Here is a 20,240-nt window from a genome sequence, read left to right as displayed (position 1 = left end):
GGCTAACTTTACAAGTATCTTGGTGGACGGTGTAATTGCCATCTTCCACACTACTGTGCATATGTATACTGGCATACACACACACACACACACACACACACACACACACGCACCCCTGACCGGGGTGGGGGAAGAGCACAAGGGAGCTGGAGGCAGGTGCAAATGTGAAGGTAAATTTGGACTGAAGTGTCAGGTACAAGGGGAGCGGAAGAGACAGAAGTGTATATAAAATACAAGAAGAATGAGAGAGAGATTTCACAGCCCTAAAATAGACGAAGAAATCTAGTTCAGCGAAACAATAAAACCTGGCTCAGGGGCCATGTGTGTGTGAACTGCCTGATTAAAAAGGGAATTAGGGAAATTAGAAGCAACCCAGCCCAGCACCCACACAAATCCAGCTCTCCCTTCCTACTAAGAGCCTGTGAGTCCTGAATCCCAGCTCTTCTGTCCCCTACATGCCAGGCTGTACACCACAGGAAGTTACTCTTCTCCCAAAGAACCCAGGTGCCCTGGCTCTTATTTAAAAACTTCCCTAAACAGGGCTGCCTTCAGATGTCTTCTAAATGTCATATAGTTTATTTCTTTGACAGCTGATGGGAGGGCGTTCCACAGGGCGGGTGCCACTACCAAGAAGGCCCTCTGCCTGGTTCCCTGTAACTTCGCTTCCCGCAGTGAGGGAACCGCCAGAAGGCCCTCGGTGCTGGACCTCAGTGTCCGGGCTGAACGATGGGGGTGGAGACGCTCCTTCAGGTATACTGGGTGAATCCTGCCCTTTATTCCCAGCTTTCCTGTTCCAACTAGATCTGCTGCTTTGTCTTCCCACAGAGGTTCTGTAAATTGAAAAGCTACCCAACAGAAACAAATTCAACTAGTGTATCTTCTCCCTAACTCCAAGTCACAAGAACACTGTTCTTGTTATGATCTGTTGTAAAAGTCATGGAACCGCCATCAAAAAGAAAGATTTCAAGTTTCAGCAGCCCTTTCCCCCCAAGAGCAAACTCCTGACCCAGAATTTGTCTTTATGCACATACAAACTGAGTGGAGAGAGTGCCTCTGAGGTACATGCAGAGTGCACTTCTTCCCTGAGCACTGACGTGCTACAAGCAATCCACCACATTATCTGGGCTGAGAGATGCATGTGGCTTCTGCTCCTGCAACCTCTCTTTTATAAAATTGCAATTCCTTTCCCGCTGTGACCCTGCTGGGGTGCTTCATATGCCTGATTGTGCTTTCACAACATGTGGTGCTCTCCTCATGAAAGGAGGACCAACCCAGAGAGGAAAGCCAAAAAAAAAATTTCTTACCTAAGCACTGGAGCCCCTGCTTTCCAATCCCCCTGCATAGAAAGTTAAAATAAAAAGAAGGAAGAAAAGAAACAGGTTGTTAGCTCACACAAAGCGTAGGATGCCAGCTTTAAGGAGCACTCAGCTAGCAAATCCCTTAGATGTGACTTTAGCAGCACATTCATGTGCCAGGGAGAGGTGGGGGATAAGACAGACTTATAGGAAGGGAGTCATGCTGAGTGGTTAGAATGCCAGGAAACTGTGAATTTCAAAAATGCAAAGTCTCTTTTACCATGCCCATACAAGTTAGGGTTGCCATACGTCTTAGACAAGTCACCCGGGGGCAGGGGCTCAACATTTTTGGGGTCTTTCTAAAAAAAAAGGGTTGTCCTGGTTTATACTTTTTGAAATATGGCAACCCTAATACAAATTTATGTCCATTAACTGGATAATTTAACCTGCAATAACAATAATCCTCCTGGTTACATACTCATAATCCCTAACATGGGTTACAATCTCCATAAACAGAGGGTGGAGACAGAATCCTCCATTCTATTACACTGACGATAATTATCACTGGGTGACTGAAAGCACAATCCGATGAATTTTACTTACCAGTAGTCCCACTGTGTTTGGGCGGGGGGCATACTCCCAGGTAAGTGTGTGCAGGATTGCAGCCTCCATGCATTATTATTTATTAAATTTATCAATCACTTCACTCTCTCACTCTCTCTAATCAAAAAGTAACTCAAAGCTACACACAACAGAAAAGTAACACATACATTAAAACCAGCATAAAACGAAAACAAAATGAAATCTAAAACTCATTTGTATTTTTAAAATACACTAATTCCAGCCACTGAAGGAGGCCGCAGATGATTAAAAGCAAACAGCCTGGAGAAAGTTAAAACTCCCCCCCCCCCTCGTGCCTAAAGATAAGTAGCGACGGCACCAGGCATGCCTCCCTGGGAGAGTGTTCTGTAAGTGGGGTGGGGAACCACCACTGAGAAGGCCTGCTCTTGTGTTGATGTTCTCCACACCTCCCTCAGAGGGGGAACACGGAGAAGGGTCTCAGATGATGAGCACAGGGGTCAGGTTGGTTCATGTGGGGAGAAACAGTCTTTAAATTAGTATCAGATACAGTCTTAGCTCCTTTTACTGCCTGAGGCAAAGGACAAGATGGCACCCTCTCTCCCCACATTTCCATGTGCAGAAGCCAACACTAGACTAACAGGTAAATATTATTTCAACAATGGGCAATTGTGTTCTCCTGTGGGCAGGATGCTACTTTAGGGGGCACAGGGCCCTGAACATCTCTTGTCCAACAATTTGCTGCTGCTCCTAATCCTCCTCACCGTGACAGGTTGACCATAGTCAGAGCCACGCTACACATTTAAGGCACATAAAGGTAAAGGCAAAGGGACCCCTGACCATTAGGTCCAGTTGTGACCAACTCCGGGGTTGCGGCGCTCATCTCGCTTTATTGGCCGAGGGAGCCGGGGTACAGCTACCTGGTCATGACTAAGCCGCTCCTGGAGAACCAGAGCAGCGCACGGAAACGCCGTTAACCTTCCCGCCGGAGCGGTACCTATTTATCTACTTGTACTTTGAGGTGCTTTCGAACTGCTAGGTTGGCAGGAGCAGGGACCGAGCAACGGGAGCTCACTCCGTCGCGGGGACTCAAACCGCCGACCTTCTGATCGGAAAGTCCTAGGCTCTGTGGTTTAACCCACAGCGCCACCGCGTCCCATGGCTTCCCCCAAAGAATCCTGGGCACTGTAGCTTACACATTCACACAGTGACAATTCCCAGAACTCTTAACCAACTACAGTACCCAGGATTCTCCTGTAGTATGAGCCTTTAGACTGAAGCAAGGGGGGGGGGGAGTGGAACAGCCAGGATTCTTAGTTAAATATGTCAGCTAGTTAAATCCACACATACGCACATGCCATGGTAATAGTCTCCAAGAATTGACAGCCAGTATCTCAATGTTCCACCAGCTCTAACAGACACTGGAGATGGCAAAGCCTCTTTCAGCATGTAGGGAAATACAGTGTGTGTGTGTGTGTGTGTGTGTGTGTGTGTGTGTGTGTGTATCTGTACTTCTCTTTGTAGTCATTAGAATACTGATGAGGTCGCTTTTTTATTTTAAGGTTCAGCATTTGGCTTTAATTAAAAATGCACAAAAGGAATAAACTAGCCAAGCAGGAGGTTATGATGACAAGAGCAACTGGGAACATGAGGAGGGGGGTGGGAAACAAGGTGCTAGAAAAGCGAGCTGCAAACATCTCCTCTCTGCCACATACACAAATGCACACATATTTTAACTCATGGTAAGTTTTTAATTGGGCACTAGAAAGCTGCCTTGTACTGAGTAAGGTCATTGGTCCATCTAGCTCAGTATTGTCTACACTGACTGGCAGCAGCTGACCAGGGTTTCAGGCAGGTGTCTCTCCTAACCCTCCCCAGAGATGCCAAGGATTGAAAGTGGGGTGCTAATCAGGATAGCCAGAAGCATAAGAGGGCAGGGCTCTGCTGAGGGGATTTCAGCAGGTGTGGAGTCTGCTTACTCCGGGTCTAAATATAAATGAGAAATACAGTGGTACCTCGGGTTACATACGCTTCAGGTTACATACGCTTCAGGTTACAGACTCCGCTAACCCATAAATAGTGCTTCAGGTTAAGAACTTTGCTTCAGGATAAGAACAGAAATCGGGCTCTGGCGGCGCGACAGCAGCAGGAGGCCCCATTAGCTAAAATGGTGCTTCAGGTTAAGAACAGTTTCAGGTTAAGAACGGATCTCCGGAACGAATTAAGTACTTAACCTGAGGTACCACTGTAATAGGAAACGGGGGGGGGGGCATGGGGGAGGAGCCTGAGAAATGTAGGACTCTTTGGCTGTTTGTGAAGGAAAGGGGTTAAGGAGCAAGAATTAGGATTCAGCAGTCCTGAGTTCTGAGCAATCAGAAAGAAAGGAATTCTGGGCCAGGAATGGTGGTCATAAATTTTGTTCCTCCTGCCCACCCATCCGCACAAAAACAAAAACGGGGCCTGTCCAGTTCCGCACAATAGTTTTTGTAGGCCCTGCTCATGCATGCAGGGTTTTTCCCAGCATCCACACGACACTGTCCTCACCAAACTGCTATTCTGCATTATTTTCTCATTGCATCCAGTTTTACTATATCTGCAGAAAAGGTAGAAATGGTAAGTCCAGAGTAAAAGGGAGGGGGGGATATGGGATGGGATTTGGAGGAAGAAGGTGTTGTGTGGAAGATGTAAAAGATTTTGTGCCATTAGAAACAAATAAGACATGCTGTGTACGCATTACTGGCTTAAAGCACAGCAAGGCTGTTCTTTTTCTCAGTTTGAACCAAAGCCGGCTTGTGGGGAAGATGCGTCAAAACTCGAAATGCCGTGTTTCACAAGAAAGAACTGTATGGATACAGGATATGGATTGTGGCTGGAGTCATGTGTATACCATTTCTCAAACCAGCAGTGGGAGCTCACTGGGTCCAGAGCAAACAGGAGTGTGTGCGTATCGTGTGCAACATTCCCCATCCCTGCATATCCTTGTGGGGGAATGCTCTACCTGTTGAATTTCTGCAGGGCAGGAAAGTGTGTGTTAAAAGCAGAGAGTTTCTGCCATAAAGGGAAGGCAGCAATCTTAAAAGAGGAGTGTGGGTTTGGAGGGGGAGGGTATAAAGGTGGCTGGCATTCAGGAGACCACCCTTTTATTCCAGATTAAGGAGGCAGTCCTATTTGCATTTCACCTGGGAGTAGGTGCCACTGAACTCAATAGGACTTACTTCTGAATAGGAACAGGTAGGATTGCACTGTAATCCAAGGTAATTACCACTGCCTGCCAATTCATGATCGCTAGCAAGCATAGTAATTCCTAAGATGTGTAACAGGGCACCTTCATACAAGATACATAGATAGATAGATAGATAGATAGATAGATAGATAGATAGATGATAGATAGATAGATAGATAGATGATAGATAGATAGATAGATAGATAGATAGATAGATAGATAGATAGATAGATGATAGATAGATAGATAGATGATAGATAGATAGATGATAGATAGATAGATGATAGATAGATAGATAGATAGATAGATAGATAGATAGATAGATAGATAGATAGATAGATGATAGATAGATAGATGATAGATAGGTAGATGACAGATAGATAGATAGATAATGATAGATGATAGATAGATAGATAGATAGATAGATAGATAGATAGATAGATGATAGATAGATAGATAGATGATAGATAGATGCACCTTGTGAACCTACTGCAAAACGAGGCTGCCCACCGCATCTCTGAATGAGTCCCTGTTCTTGCCTCACCTCTTCCAATCACCTTCTACGGGTGGCAAGCCATTCTGCTGCATGTATTCTCAGGGGGTTGGACTAGATTACCCTTGGGATCGCTTCCTACTCTACAATTCTATGGTCATTGCTGCAGGAAGGATGAATTCATACAGCAAGAGATGCAGCAGGGTTACATGCCCACAACTGGGTTGAATGGTACTCTTATTCAGCAAAACAGTTATTGGATTATACTGCTGTTTTTAGTGATATATAATTTTATTATGTATATTGTGCTCTTACAAGTTGGAAGCTTGTGAGGGCTTGGCCCTAATAGGCAACCTAAAAATATCTTCAATAAATAATAGAACAGTGACTCATGCGGAGGCCCAAAAGGTGGGCTCTTCCTTCTAAGGTAGATCTTCCTCTTGGGGTAAATGATACATAATCACAGCGGACATGTGTTTTAAAACTGGATTCCTATAGGGAGGGGTAGAGATGTAGGACCAACATAAAGCATAGTATGCGAGGGGGGGCTGAATCCTCCTCACACCCATGCCTCCCCCAGGCATAAAAACAGCACTATTTCCCAAGCAACTTTTTCTTTACTGTCGCTCTAAGTAATGTAAATAGATGGAAAAGTTTGGTGGAGGAGACTTGGGAAGATTCATGCCCCTTTCCGTCTCTCCAGTATTGTGTTTTCTATCTCCACCCCACTTTATAGGAATTCACCCCTCCCACATTCTAACATGTGAGTACAACACGGGAGTGTGTCTCCCATTTATCACCAAAAAACCGTGAAGAGGAAAAACAAACTTATTTTTAAACACAAACCCAGAGAGACCCCCCCTCCCAAACTATGGATAAGAAATGTGAGCTGAAGTATGTTTCGTAGCAATTACTCCACAAGGAGAGATCCTGAAGATATATATGCCCGAGGGGCGTTCCCTTCCCAGGCCTGAGTGGGTGAATACAACCAGAGAAATTGACCCAGAGATTCTGTGGAGATATTTTAAGAAAAAAGGGGGTGTAGAAAGAAAAACAGCTCATATCTCTGGGCCTGACAAATGTTTGGAAACGGAAAGCTGGCAGGGTGGGGCGGTGGTGGTGAAGACCCTGAAACATTTGATCCCACCTCTTTTGGGGGGGGAGGGAGGAAAGACTAATGGGTGCAGTGAAAGGGTTTGATTTCTCTGTTTCTGACTGGTGTTTTTCTTTATTTCCCCCCACTACAGGTCTATGTCTTTGAGTTTCCAGATCCCTTGGTGTTCCAGGGATGGATCAAAGCCACTCTACATCTTTACAGCTTTTAAAATGTGAGGACAAAGACGGAGCAGGAGGTGGCCAGGAAGGATGCTGAGATATAACCCAGAATTGTAGGCTTTGAATTTTTGGGTAAAGAATAGATTCTGCCCCACAGTTCGGGTTGCCAGCCTTTTCCCCGGTCCCTGTCAGAGCCTCTCTGCCTTTCACAGCTGCCTCATGACAAGCGGACATTTGACAGGTGATGCTTTTCTCTCAGTGGAGGAGCAGCAAGGGGGAAGCCTAGAGATCCCTTAATGGGGATCACAACAAACAAGGCTGACAAGCTGAAGATGGCTCCTGTCCTAGTTCCTTATCTGCAGTTCCTAGTTCCCTATTTTTTTAGCTTTTTTTTTTTATTAAAAAAAAACAGGTTCAGAACAGTACGGGAATGTGGGAAGGGGGATTAAACACAGCTGTACACCAAAATAGGATTTGGACCACCCCAAACCATAGATCAGGAAGTACCTCATGAAGACTTACCAAGGACTATTTGGGAGTGCAGTGCCCCAACCCTTTATTATAATTGTTATTTTAATGTGAGGGTTGAAGAAAACCCACTTACAAAATTGGACAGCTCCTTACAGCAGCACATAGGAGGCAGTTTCTCTGTTGTATGGAAATATGATCTAAGGTCGTTTGTTGATTATCTGAAGAGGCAGACATATTTGAAACTTCATCCAGGATTCACCCTTGCTCCTTTAAGTCAAGTAGGGAGCCCGGGCCTGCAAGTAAACAATCAGGAACGACCCTGGGGGCTCATCCATACTTCCGTTTGTCCTGTGCCTAGAAAGCACGGGTCCAAGTAGTTTTCCCCTTGCCTCGCTCCTTTCCGAGGGAAAACCCACTCTTTAGTGATAGTTCAGAAGAAATGGCGACCCAAGGAAAACTTGCTGTTTGTTCTGATTGAGCGCCAAAGAGCAGCTTTCCCTGAGGGAAACCAATGGGACATGAGGAAGTATGGATAAGCCTTGAGTCTCGTGCCTGTTATGCCCTATAAACAGCTCAATAACCCCACCTGTTAGGGGGTGCTGAGCAAAAGAACAAAAGAAAAGCTTGTTCAGATTAAGCCACCAGACACCTCAGAGAAGCCCACAAGCAGCATTTCTTCCCATCTTCCTCCTTGCTGAGTTCTATAAGGGTTAACACTGAGACTAAGGGCATAAGAAGTCCTCACTGGATCAAGCCAATGGCCCATCTAACCCATCATCCTGTTCTCACAGTGGCTAACCAGATGTCTATGGGAAGCCTGCAAGCAGGACCTAAGCACTAGAGCACTCTTCCCTCCTGAAGTTTCCAACAGCTGATGTTCAGAAGCATACTACCTCTGACAGAGGAGCTAGAAAAGAGACATTAGAATTAGTAGCCACTGATGAACAGGGAAAGACTGGGTTTATATAAATATTTTTCTGTGTGTCCATGAGAACACGTGTTTTAATCATTCCAAAACTGCACACAGTTCAATGCTTGCTCTACATAGACACTTCTGATTTTGCTGGGGCGTGCATAATCTTGGAAAGTGATGCCAAAATAAACAGGCACTGTGTGGTGTGTGGTTCACACCGGCCCCCTGCTCCTCTGCTCTGCATTTAACAGCAGCTTGCTCTGAAGACATTAGCAGGTGATAATGTTTGCCACCAGGCCTTGAAACTTTTTTTTTACTGTATTTGCTGATGTTTGCAGATCAAAGTGTTGTGAACGGTACAGGAGGAGGTCAGGGGGTTTTCCCACTGATAAATCTGGAAACTGAAGGGGGTTTGGGAATAAAGTTCAAGAGAGAGTTCTGTCTGCATAGAACGGAGAACAGGCAAACATCTGCAGATGCCCACCATAGTAGGTGAATGTCAGCAGAATCTGTAACCATAAACTGTAAGCCCTGGTGATTTAAAAGGAACTTGCTGCCACATAAATGCATACAGACCTAAGGAGAAACAGTTTAATTGTCAACCTCTTTAATTGTCAACCTCTTTAATTTAAATTAAATTGTCAACCTCTTTGAAGGTAAGCAAGGAGGGGCAAGGTGGCAGGTGGGTAGAAAGAATGACCACATGGTTTGTCCAACCCATGGCCAGGGTAAAGGGGCTTCACAGTACAATTTGTGCATGGGTGTGGGTGGGTGTACACACACACACACACACACACACACACACATTTAGTATTTAAAATCCAACAAAGCACGAACTGTTAAACAGATATGTCAGCAATTCTTATTCTAATATTACAAACCAACCAGTAGGCTGGCTGGCTGGCTTTGCTTCCTCGCAACACACCACTTATTTTATTACGTTGTGGCAATTAACACTCATGTTTTTCAACACTTGGGTGCAGCTCTACTAAACAGACAGGGTGGAAGGAAAATGCATCTAGGTAGCAAAGGGCATGGACTGGAAGTGGCACAAAGCATTCACAGCTCTAGCAACATCTAGCAATACTGCCCTACCCCACCCTTCGCTCTGCATGCTGCAGTTCAGTAGCACCGGAATCTAGAAGGAGTTGCATTTTGATACAGGACTCAATCCCTCCTGGCTCTGGAAAAGGGCCTTCTGTTTTTGCCATTTTGCTCTCAGTGGTAACCTGAAATTGAACTGCAGACCTTGTTTTAAGGACCAAACCATAGGTTATACAGGAAAGCCATGATGTTTCCCCCCAATTTAAATTCCTAGAATTTCGTTTAGAAATCTTCCCCAGCCCTCCATGGAGATGCTAGGGACTGCACTTGGGGCCTTCTACTTGCAAAGCATTAACATTAACACTCTTTCAAGGCCTATCTTTACAGCCTTAAGGACTAGAAACTTGGTTCATTTTACTTGAAAGCTAAGATTCTCATGATGCTAACTTCTGCACACCATGTCAAAATGCACACGTGGCCCCATGCTTTAGCAGAATCTCAGAACTCACATGGCATGTTCATGGTTGTGGTTTTTCTTATGGACCATGCAAGCATGCTTATTAGCGAAATGACCGGTGTGGAGAACATATCATTTGCAATTGTGCTTATGGAAGCAGGAGATGGTAGTTATTCTACTTAATCAAGGTGGGGGGACCTGTCTTGTGTCTCTGTCTTTAACTGAGGTTTAGGACACTTCCAGACTGTTGATGTTTTCGTGTGGGATTCAATCACATACTGGCAAATTAAAGTAGCATAATCAAAGTTGACTTGGCACTCTTGCAACAAATCCACTTCCTCAAAAACCCACATTTTTTGTGGGTAACAACTGCATTGTGAAGCCTCCCCATATAAAAGATCAGAATGAATTTTCCATGAATAGCTTGTGTTGTCTAACCTCCTTGCAAACAGTGTACAAAAAAATCAGGATGAACATTCAATAAACAGGCTGTCTGGAAGTGAGACCTTGTTCTACGGAAATCAGCAAGCAAAGCTTTTCATGACACAGAGCTAAACACCTAGTATCAATTGCCTGGTAACACCTGCAGACCAAACGGCACTTTAAAGCAGGGGGGTAAGTGTTGGTTCAAAAAGGGGCTACCCTATTCCTCAGTCCTGTTTTGCTGGTAGTTATCCAGGTGAAGGTCACAGTCAAGAGCACCTTGCATGAGCTTTGGCCAACAAACCAGCTGAAATCCCTCCTTTCTGACTAGGAGATGCAGCACGCTCTCATGCATGCAACAGTAACCTCTCATTTTAACTGCTATGGGAATGCATTGGCACTGGGCTGCCCTTGAAAATGAATCGGGAGCTTCAGGTTCTGCAGAATACAGCAAGCCTGCTCGTTAGCCAGCTTGAGTAGGAAAAAGTGTTTTTACTCTGGTGCATGACCCATCTGCACTGGCTTCTAGTTTGCTTCCTTGCCCAGTTCAAGGCAGTGGTCCTAGGTCATGTTGCTCTAAGTATCATGGAATTGTACAGCTGGAAGGGACCACAAGGACCATCAAGTCCAAGCCACTGCAATGCAGGAATCCTTTGTCTAATGTGGAGCTCAAACCCACAACCCTGAGATTAAGAGTCTCCTGCTCTACCAACTGAGCTATCCCAGCATCTTCTCCCTTATATGCCACTGCACCTGCTCTGTAAGATCAACAGGTGAAATATTTTAGCCTGCTTCAGAAGGACCGTGTTTATGGTGGTAACTTCCATTTAAGACCTTATTCCCAAGAGAGATTGGGCTGGTTGGCCCCTTTCCCAAATGAGCATTTGACACACTAGTGGGAACTGTTTGGTTTCTTCAGCCTTTGCCAGCATTCTGTTTCACAGCCCAAGCAAATGCACATTTACTCAAAGTAAGTCTCACTGAATACAGCGGAGTCTTACTTTCAACAGACTGCAACTTTGCTTCTTGCCTTATGAGCTGGGAACTGGATTTGTCCCTCTGTTGTTTCTTCTCTGCCTTAAATTCTAGCAGAGTTAAGGGTTGACGGTTTTCATTATTTTTACTTTTCTGCTTTTACTGTGTTTAATGCGTTTTAAATAGATTCTCTGTATGTTTGTGTTATGTCACTTTGAGCACCCAGTATGGGCTACAAACGTTGACTCATGAGATTTTATAAATAAATAAAGAATGAAATAAATACGAGGGTAAGATCTGGGTGTCTATGTGGCAAGTCCCCAGCTGTCACACCCCCCAAATGGGGATGGAAATGTTTGTATGTCTTTGGAGTTAGTAGTTATTATAAAGGCTTCTGTGCCCTCTGCTATGTGAGTCATTAACAGAGATGAGGGGTTTAGCATATTTTGTCTCCGCCTGACACTAACTCCCGAGGCTGCGGGGGTGCTGGTGTCGAAGCTCCAGGTTTTTCCACAAGCTGACACACAGCTGCCTTTTCGGCTAACTTCAAACAGAATTTCATACCTCTTCCAACAGCCTTTTCTCCTCATCACATCCTTATCAGTCTTTGGGAAGGATCCTCTTATCCATACAGTGCCATTACTGTATGTGGCACTTTATAGAGTCACACAATCATAGCAGAACTCCCTGCCCTGTGGAGCTTACAAATCTAGATAGTATGGAGGATAACAGAACAAAGGCAATGGTTAACAAGGGGAAATATTGTGCAGAATCAGGGCCATGTCTGGCATGGCATGACAGGAGATTCAAGAGCAGGGATTATTATCAGGGGTTTTTTCCAAGTCCTAATATTTTTTTGGCCTGCTGGGCAAAACATATAGGTACCTGCAAGTTTTCCTCCACGGGACTCCACTTGGGAAGAGATTGTTTTAATTGAGCAAAATAGCACTGAAAGAAAGTGTTACACTCCACTGCCTCTCTGACCTGTTCCGAACTGAAGCTCCTTCCCACCCCAGTATGGTGGGGGGATTTTTGCCCTGTGGAGGAGACATGCAGGAACCTGTATCCTTTCCTGGAGGGGCTGGGAAGCAGCCATGGGGGTTGAATGGGAAAGCAGCTGGAAGGGAAAGGGGTAAGTGGCACATCTCTCCCTTTACTACTTTCTCATATCCATGCAGAAAACAGCTTCAGAAGCAGCCTTTGGTTTAAAGGAGAAAATCTGATAAAAGTTCCTCATAGCCGAGTGTAACATGTAGTTCACCCCTTTGAAGAATAAGGTGGATTCAACAGGGCTCACAGCCCTATAAAAACACCTAAGATCAGGCTGTAAGTACCTCAGCTGTCTAACTGGTCAAGGGCTTATCCACACTTCCTCTTGTCCTGCTGCTTCTTCCTGGGGAAAACTGTTCTTTAGCACTCAGTCGGAGCAAAAGGCAATTGGGTTTTTCCGAGGATTGGCGTTTGTTCCGATTCAGAGCAGGTCTTCATTGGGAAGGGAGTGGGGCAAGGGGGGAAAACCACTCGGACTCGTGCTTCCTAGCCGTGGGACTAGTGGGAGTGTAGCCCAGCCCTCAGTGAGATCAGAGCCCAGTGCCAGCACAGTCACTTCTGGCGATTCAGCCATGATGCAGCCATGTTGACCCGGATGCCTCCCATCTCTTCCACCCACCAGTGAGAGCACAGGACCACCACCACCCACCCACCCACCCACCAAGTCAACACTCCACATCCCGTTACAAGCAGAAGCTGCTGTGTTATCTAAAGAGTAGCCAGCATGGACCAGTGTAGTGTCGGGCAGTGATGAAAGTGTTGTCAGGGCTTAGGAGGGAAAAGCAAGGGTGCCCTTAATGAAATCCACAAGCTCAACCCCTTGGCTCCCCTCAAATTTAGTTACATCATGGACTCAGACCCCCTGCGATGCAAATACTGAGTACTGGACCTAGGAATGGAGAGACATAGGTTCACATCCTTGCTCAGCTGTAAAACTTACTGAGTGAGCTTGAGCCAGTCATCGGCAATCTGCCTAACCTGCTTCACACAGAATTGTTGAGTGGGACAAAAGGGGGAGCCATGTTTACTCCCTTGAGCTGCCTGAAGGAAGAGGTAGCTGCATAAAACACACACATAACCAGATGGTGTGGCCAATACTGTAATTTCATGAACTTTCTGGTGTCATTTGTACAAGTTCTCCTTAAATGTGACAGACCCTGTCGTCGTTCCCTCTAATAATGAACTCAGCTGGTGATTGCCAACAGGATGCTACCTAGTAAGAAATAGCAAGGTAGCATCAGAACTTCTGGGTGAACGCTAACCTGCAAAAAGTACAAAGAATATATAGGAAAAACAACCTAATGTGCACCCCCACCCACCCACCCACCCACCCTCAAAAAGAGCAGCCCAAAGAAGGTTCTAGCATGCTCAGTGGCCACAGACTGCCTCTTGTGGGTGCAGAGCATGAAATAGGAATCTTAGAGGAGATCATGGCTGACTGACAGATCCAGTGAACCAAAGCACTTCAACATTTTGTTGCAGGTTCCCATTTGGGATCTGTGACATCATTCTGCTTTCCCCCTACCCATGATGTCTTTTTCGAAAGCAGGGGAGGAGTTTGCTGCTACGCCACAGTGAGCTAAAACAAGTACAAACCTTGGTTAGCCTAGAGAGAGCTAAATTGCAAGCACCCAGGTTCAGGGAACACACTAAGCCAAGCCATAGATTTTCTCAGCATGGCACAGCAGCAAAATCAGAAGTAGGCAAGCTAAGGCCCATGGGCCAGATGCGGCCCAATTGCCTTCTCAATCCGGCCCGCAGACAGTCCGGGAATCAGCATGTTTTTACATGAGTAGAATGTGTCCTTTTATTTAAAATGCATCTCTGGATTATTTGTGGGACATAGAAATTCGTTCATTCCCCCACCCAAAAGAAATATAGTCTGGCCCACCATTCCACCCCATTTCACCTTCCCATCACTTTCCTTACTACAAAAAGTCTGAATTGTTTTGAAGTGGGTTTGTTGCAGAAGAGCTCTCTGATCCACTTTTAGTTGTGCAATCCTAATTTTGCCAGTATGCTGCTTAATCACTCCTGCAAAATAGTGACAGTCTGGTGGGACCCTGATTTCTTCTTTTGTCCTTCTGCCCTGTTCCCTCCACGCCCATTGATTTCCTGCAACATCTTGCCCAATAAACAGTTCTAGAGAACTCAAAAGCTTGCAACAACTCTGTGACAGTTTGGTTAGGCCTAACAAAGTTAATACCCTACGGTGGATATCAGAGGGGTTTTTTTGTCTTTCTTATGGACCTTTGCTCTTTTATCTGAATTTGTTTGTTTCTGTTCATATAGAGCTATCAAAGTTTTGTAGCAGCCTACAAAGAACAAGAGGGACGCGGGTAGCGCTGTGGGTTAAACCACAGAGCCTAGGACTTGCCAATCAGAAGGTTGGCGGTTCGAATCCCCACAACGGGGGTGAGCTCAGTCCCTGCTCCTGCCAACCTAGCAGTTCGAAAGCACGTCAAAGTGCAAGTAGATAAATAGGTACCACTTTGGCGGGAAGGTAAACGGCGTTTCCGTGCGCTGCTCTGGTTCACCAGAAGCGGCTTAGTCATGCCCGCTCCCTTGGCCAATAAAGCGAGATGAGCACCACAACCCCAGAGTCGGTCACGACTGGACCTAATTGTCAGGGGTCCCTTTACCTTTACAAAGAACAAGAAGACAGGTTCCTACTGCAAGGAGCTTACCATCTAAAATTTGACATGAGGCACCTGTTATGCTTCTTCTTTTGCTTGTTGTTTCTAAAAATCAATAAAATCCACGGCTCTTAACAAATGACCTCAGGGAGGCAAAAGAGAGGGGGAGAGATGGAGGCTAAGAACTTCACGTGCTTGTACTAAGGCTTCAGTTTCAGTAGGGGTCAGGGACTAAGGCAGGGGTGTGGAAGCTGTTGTCCTCCTGATGTTGCTGGACTCCAGCTCCCATTAGCCCTGGCCAGCAAGGACAATGACTAGGGCTGATGGGAGTTGTAGTTCAACATCACATACAAGGACACCGTCCTAGATGAAACCACCACAGAGAAGTGTGGAAAGGCATACAACTGTAACTGCAATAAGAAGCTTACAATGAGGTAGGAAAAATATTGTTGCAATGTGTACATTTCAGCAAGGCTTGCAAAGAAACATATGGCGCAACGATAATTATTATTGCATCGAAGAATGCTCTAAGCAGTTGACAACAGACAGGCTTCTGGATAAGGTCCTGCTTCGAAGGCCTTCCTCAGATGACAAACCCGCAAAAAGCATTTCAAGGCCCCAGCCGCAGTTTTCACAACCAGAATGTTTATATCTCCAAGGAAGTTGCTTGATTCCAAAAGGATAACACCATTGCTAGGGTGCAAAGTTATAGGCAGCTGCACTACAGAGCCTTCTTCAACACAATAATAATTGTTGTTGAGCCATATGGTTCTTTGTAAGCTGTGCTGAAATGTATATGCTGCAATTGTGTTGGTATTTTGTCTACCTCAATATAAACTTATCATTATTAATATATCGTTGCTATAGGCTGTGTGCCTTTTGGTACTATTCTGTGGTAGTTGTAGTTCAACAACATCTGGAGGGCCACAGCTTCTGCATCCCTGGACTAAGGAGTTACAGAAAAGGTCGAGGGGAAGGGTTGAGATGGAATTTGAAGGAAGTGAGAGAAGCAGCAGCAGACAGGGATTCTGCAAGGCCTAAATACAGCACTGCCTATAGCAGGGTTTCCCAAACTTGGGTTTGTAGCTGTTTTTTTGGACTACAACTCCCATCATCCCTAGCTAACAAGAGCTGTGATCAGGGATGATGGGAACTGTAGTTCAAAAACAGCTGCAGTCCCAAGTTTGGGAAACTGGTCTTATTGTCTGACTGGCAGGGTTTCAGGTGGTCTTTGCCAGGCCTACCTGGGGATGCCAGGGACTGAGCCTGAGATCCATTCCTCGCAGAGCATGTCCTCTGCCATCGAGGCATGTCCCCTACTGACTGCAGCGTGGGAGAAAGGCTGGAGTCATTTGTGGGAACAGGAGACATTTAGATGGCTGAGGTCATATCCACAGCATCCATTTAAAGCACTCGTATAGCTTTAACAGTCCCAGAGAAGCCTAGAAGCTGTAGGTTTTTTAAGGATGCAGGCTGCAGTTCCCAGCACCCTCTCTCTTTTGGTTGGGGCGGGAAGCCATAACTGTTAAAAGCGCTATAAAAGTCCTTTAAATGGGTGGTGTGGCTTCAGCTTGAGGGTGGTGAAGCTGCTGAAGGAGCAATAGTCTTGGAGAGGGGATCTGTATTGGGATCTGAGCGCAGAGTGATAAAGGGGGCAGCTTAACCATGAGAAATATATCATCAGCATGACATGTTTAACACAAAACACTTTCTTTCCATCCCCCTGTTTTTCTCCATTCAGCTGCAGAGGAATATGGCTTGCTCTCCTTGTCTATTCATAGCAATCCAACCTTTCTGCGTACTTGAAAAACAGTTGTTACCTGAGCCTTACAACCGTTGCTTTGCCTCCCACCTGTTGGTTATATTTTTACGGATCCTTCATGTTCCCTGCCCATAATAAGCAGGAAAAAAATGTATTATGTGCTGTTTGGTGTGTGTGTGCGTTGTGTGTGTGTGACCACAGAACCATGTGTCAGAACAAATTTCCATCACTTCTGCAGCCTTCAGGAATATGTCTGAGAGAAGTGTGTGTGTGTGTGTGTGTGTGTGTGTGTGTGTGTGTGTGTGTTTGAGAAAAGGCACTTCGGGAGGCAGCAAAGAGGAACCCCAAATAAGAAAGGCTGCGGAGAGGGAATCATACATAATTGTGGCACATTGATATTTAGAAATATAGAGCATCACATTGTAGTTTTTTCTTGCTACACCCACTCTGAAAGCTGAAATTGCCATTTGGTATATAAAGGACTGTATTAGGCAGCAGGGACCTATATCCCATACTTAATAACATATGTATCTCTTCAAGATGACAAGAAGCCCATGAGAGTACTGTGATTTTAGCAAGTCCCCTGATATCCTACTATATAAAACTTAAATGCTCTTCCTCACTAAATGGGTTTAATGGAGAGATAGTCCACCATTTGAGAATTTACAAACACAGCAACCTTACCACAATTCTGCACCTGTCAGAACTACAGGCTGTAGGAAAACAATCCCAAAATGAGGACAACTAGTAACAAAACACATTGAAACCAAAGGCCAGGGATATCTCTGACCAGCAATATCTCTTCGGAATACCTGAGTGTTCCTAGGCAATGCATGGGTCATGCATTATTGTTTAAACTCAGAACCTATTTCCAAACTTCCAAAATATGGGTCAGGATTATGGATCCTGGAAATGATGACTATTTAAACAGTTATTTCTAGTGTGGGTTTTGACATCCTAAGGATCACATCCTTTAAAAATATTTATCCAAGTTTCTAGTCCTGGTTATTATGTGTTGAAACATCTCCTTGCCCTTCCCTCACTTCTATTCACCTCCATCAACATCATCTTTGCCACAAATAAATCCTACTTATTTCCACAGCTGAATCACAGAAAGTAAGATGAATTATGCAAAACTAGACACATTACGCAAATACACTTAATTTGCATAATATATTTTGATACACTCAATTCGCCCAACACATTCTGATTGCAGAATTAGATTTCCCGGAAGCAGAAATGTGGGCAAAAGAGAGAAGCACAGAAGAGACACAGGTAGTCATGGGGGCTCTTGGCTGAAACTAAAGGCTCTGCAGGGTCAAACTGAATTATATAGGGCCATGGGTTATGGGGGAGATGAAGGGACAGAGGATATGGCAAGATGTAGAGATATATTGGAAAGAACTAACTAGATCAATTGTGCCAAAGGCTTGGTATTACATGCAAATACAATAAATATAAATATAAATAAGAGGCTGCATGGATGGAAGTATGGATTTATAGATTGAGGAAAATCTACAGAAACAAAACTAGGGTGGTAAAAGGTGATCAGACCATGTAGATCTATGGGGCTTCAGAGACATATAGAGAAGTAATGGGATTATAGGACAAGGAACATCTGCAAGAAGGAAGACGAGAGAGAGAGAGAGAGAGAGAGAGAGAGAGAGAGAGAGAGAGAGAATATCACTTTGCTTGTATAAATTCCTCCGTTTGAACCTTGGCATCATCTTGGGAGGCAGAGTAAAAGTAGATACCTTAGTTAAAAAAAACTTGAAATAAAAGCCAGTAATGGTAGGGGAGGACAAGACCATTGGTCAGCTCAACTTCAGGACCAAGACTGCCCAAATTCTCCAGCAAGAAATTATATGACCTATCCAAATTTTACATAAATTAGCATCACTTTTTTGTTACAGAGATGAACAAGGACTTACACAGGACACTGCAGCCTTACCCCCTTAACCACTAGAATTCCTACTTAGTAACCTCTGAGTTTTAGAGATTTCACCAAGCATGGCCCAAGACTAATCTGCACAACCACAATGAGGACTAGAAAGAAAATAAAAACAGAACAATCAGGTTATCAGGGTGCTGAATTCTGTGCTTGCTACTGTTTCAGCATCTAGACAGAACTACAGAACACAGGAAGCCCTGAATAAGGTAGCCCTTTATGGAGAAGAGTGATAGGACCACAGGGTTATGGAACGTGGGGCGCAGGATTGCACAAGCAGCAGTAAAAGGGGTGGCAAGATCAAAGGCAAAGGGTTACAGGGGGTCAGTGCAAATAGGGTCACATCACAGGGTCAGGTTCTCTCACCAGATAAAGTCTGTGCAATGGCTGCAGAAGGTGGGTTGCTTGAAGAAGCGAGCGGTGAACTTGTGGCTCTTCACCTCGTGGATGACCTTCTGGCGTAGCGCCCCCTTGCGGCAGAAAAGCGGCTTAGTCAAGCATTCAGTCTCTGTTGGGGAGCTCAGCAGCGCCATGGTGCCACCTGGGGGAAGCCCCAGCACCTTAACTGCTAGGGTCTTCAAGAGGGAGGGGCGGAGGGGTAGGAAAGAACCAGAGGGAAGAGGCGATTAAAAGCAGGCAAGAAAGATATGGGAGCTGGAGGGAGCAGATAGGTGGATGAGGAAGAGGGACCGGTGGATCGTGCAATGAATGAGAGAAGAGATGGAAAGTGGAGAACTGATGGAGGACGGAAAAGGACTGGAGGGATGTAGAAGGATGGATGGGGAGAAAAAGGAATGGGGAGGGATGGGAGATGAAGGAGGGATGGGCAACGAAGAGGTGAATGGAGTAAAAAAGAGAAAGAGAGAACAGAAAGAGAAGAAGATAGTGATAGGGAGAATGGCAAAACTGCTGATGGAAAAAAAAGAAGAGGCAGAGGTGAAAGCTCCCAGCAACAGCTCCACAGAACGAGAGACAGAGAGAGATGGAGAGAGAGAGAAACAAACAGGTTGTGGATTTGGGCTGTGTCTGTTTCTCGCCCAGGAATGGGAGATTTGGACGGGGGAGGCTGAGGCTGAGCAAGGGGGGAGGAGGGGGAGGAGTCAGAGTTTAAAGAGGAATCGCTGGGAAGGCTTTTCTCTCCCCCCACAGAAGCAGCCAGGGATCTCTCCCCTCTAACCCTTTTTCTACATTGTGCTGCCCACTAAGAAAACCCACCAGGTGCCTTGGTATCCACCCCTCTCTCGCCCACACACCAGGCACATGCACACACCCATCGGATTTCTTTCTCACTCCCTGAAGAAACCAGAATTTCTAAGCAAGAGTAAGGAAAATCTAAAGAAATTGGTGAAAGCAGCAGAGGTGAGAAGCTGAGATACTAAAAGGATCGCCTCCTAAATGGGATTGTGGAAGAATAAAGCGGTGCTATTAAAGAAGACTCACAACAGGGAGCCAGCTTTTCTGGATTCTCTGGGGGAGCAGAGAAATCCAGAGTGGAGAGAGTTAGGGTGATCCTTTTTGGAGAAGAGTAGGGCTTAGGCAGGTGTGGGATTTGTGGAGGTTTAGGACTCCTGGGTTCCTCTCTGTATGCTGACCCCCCCCCCAGCTGTCTGTTGTCTTGCTTTGGAGTTCAGAGTTCCCTGTGACAAATGTGGAAGGCAGGTTGCCCTTTGGCAGGGTCCCATCCAGGCCTTGTTAA

At 45.4% G+C, this 20,240-nt stretch overlaps 1 protein-coding gene across 1 annotated transcript in view; it reads right to left on the bottom strand.

The window, feature by feature from the left end:
* The window catches only part of PRKCG (protein kinase C gamma), a 50,257-nt gene extending 30,061 nt beyond the window's left edge, over nt 1-20,196 (bottom strand). The window contains exons 1-2 of the mRNA XM_081837386.1: nt 18,911-20,196; nt 1,305-1,336 (exon numbers count right to left, since the gene is read on the bottom strand). Coding sequence (XP_081693512.1) covers nt 1,305-1,336; nt 18,911-19,077 — 199 coding nt within the window. The 5' untranslated portion in view covers nt 19,078-20,196. The remainder of the gene's footprint in view (nt 1-1,304; nt 1,337-18,910) is intronic.
* Between the last annotated feature and the right edge of the window lie 44 nt (nt 20,197-20,240).

Source organism: Podarcis erhardii (assembly GCF_964252035.2).
Source record: "Podarcis erhardii genome assembly, chromosome: 13".
NCBI lineage: Eukaryota > Metazoa > Chordata > Lepidosauria > Squamata > Lacertidae > Podarcis > Podarcis erhardii.
This window is presented reverse-complemented; position numbering and strand designations above follow the sequence as displayed.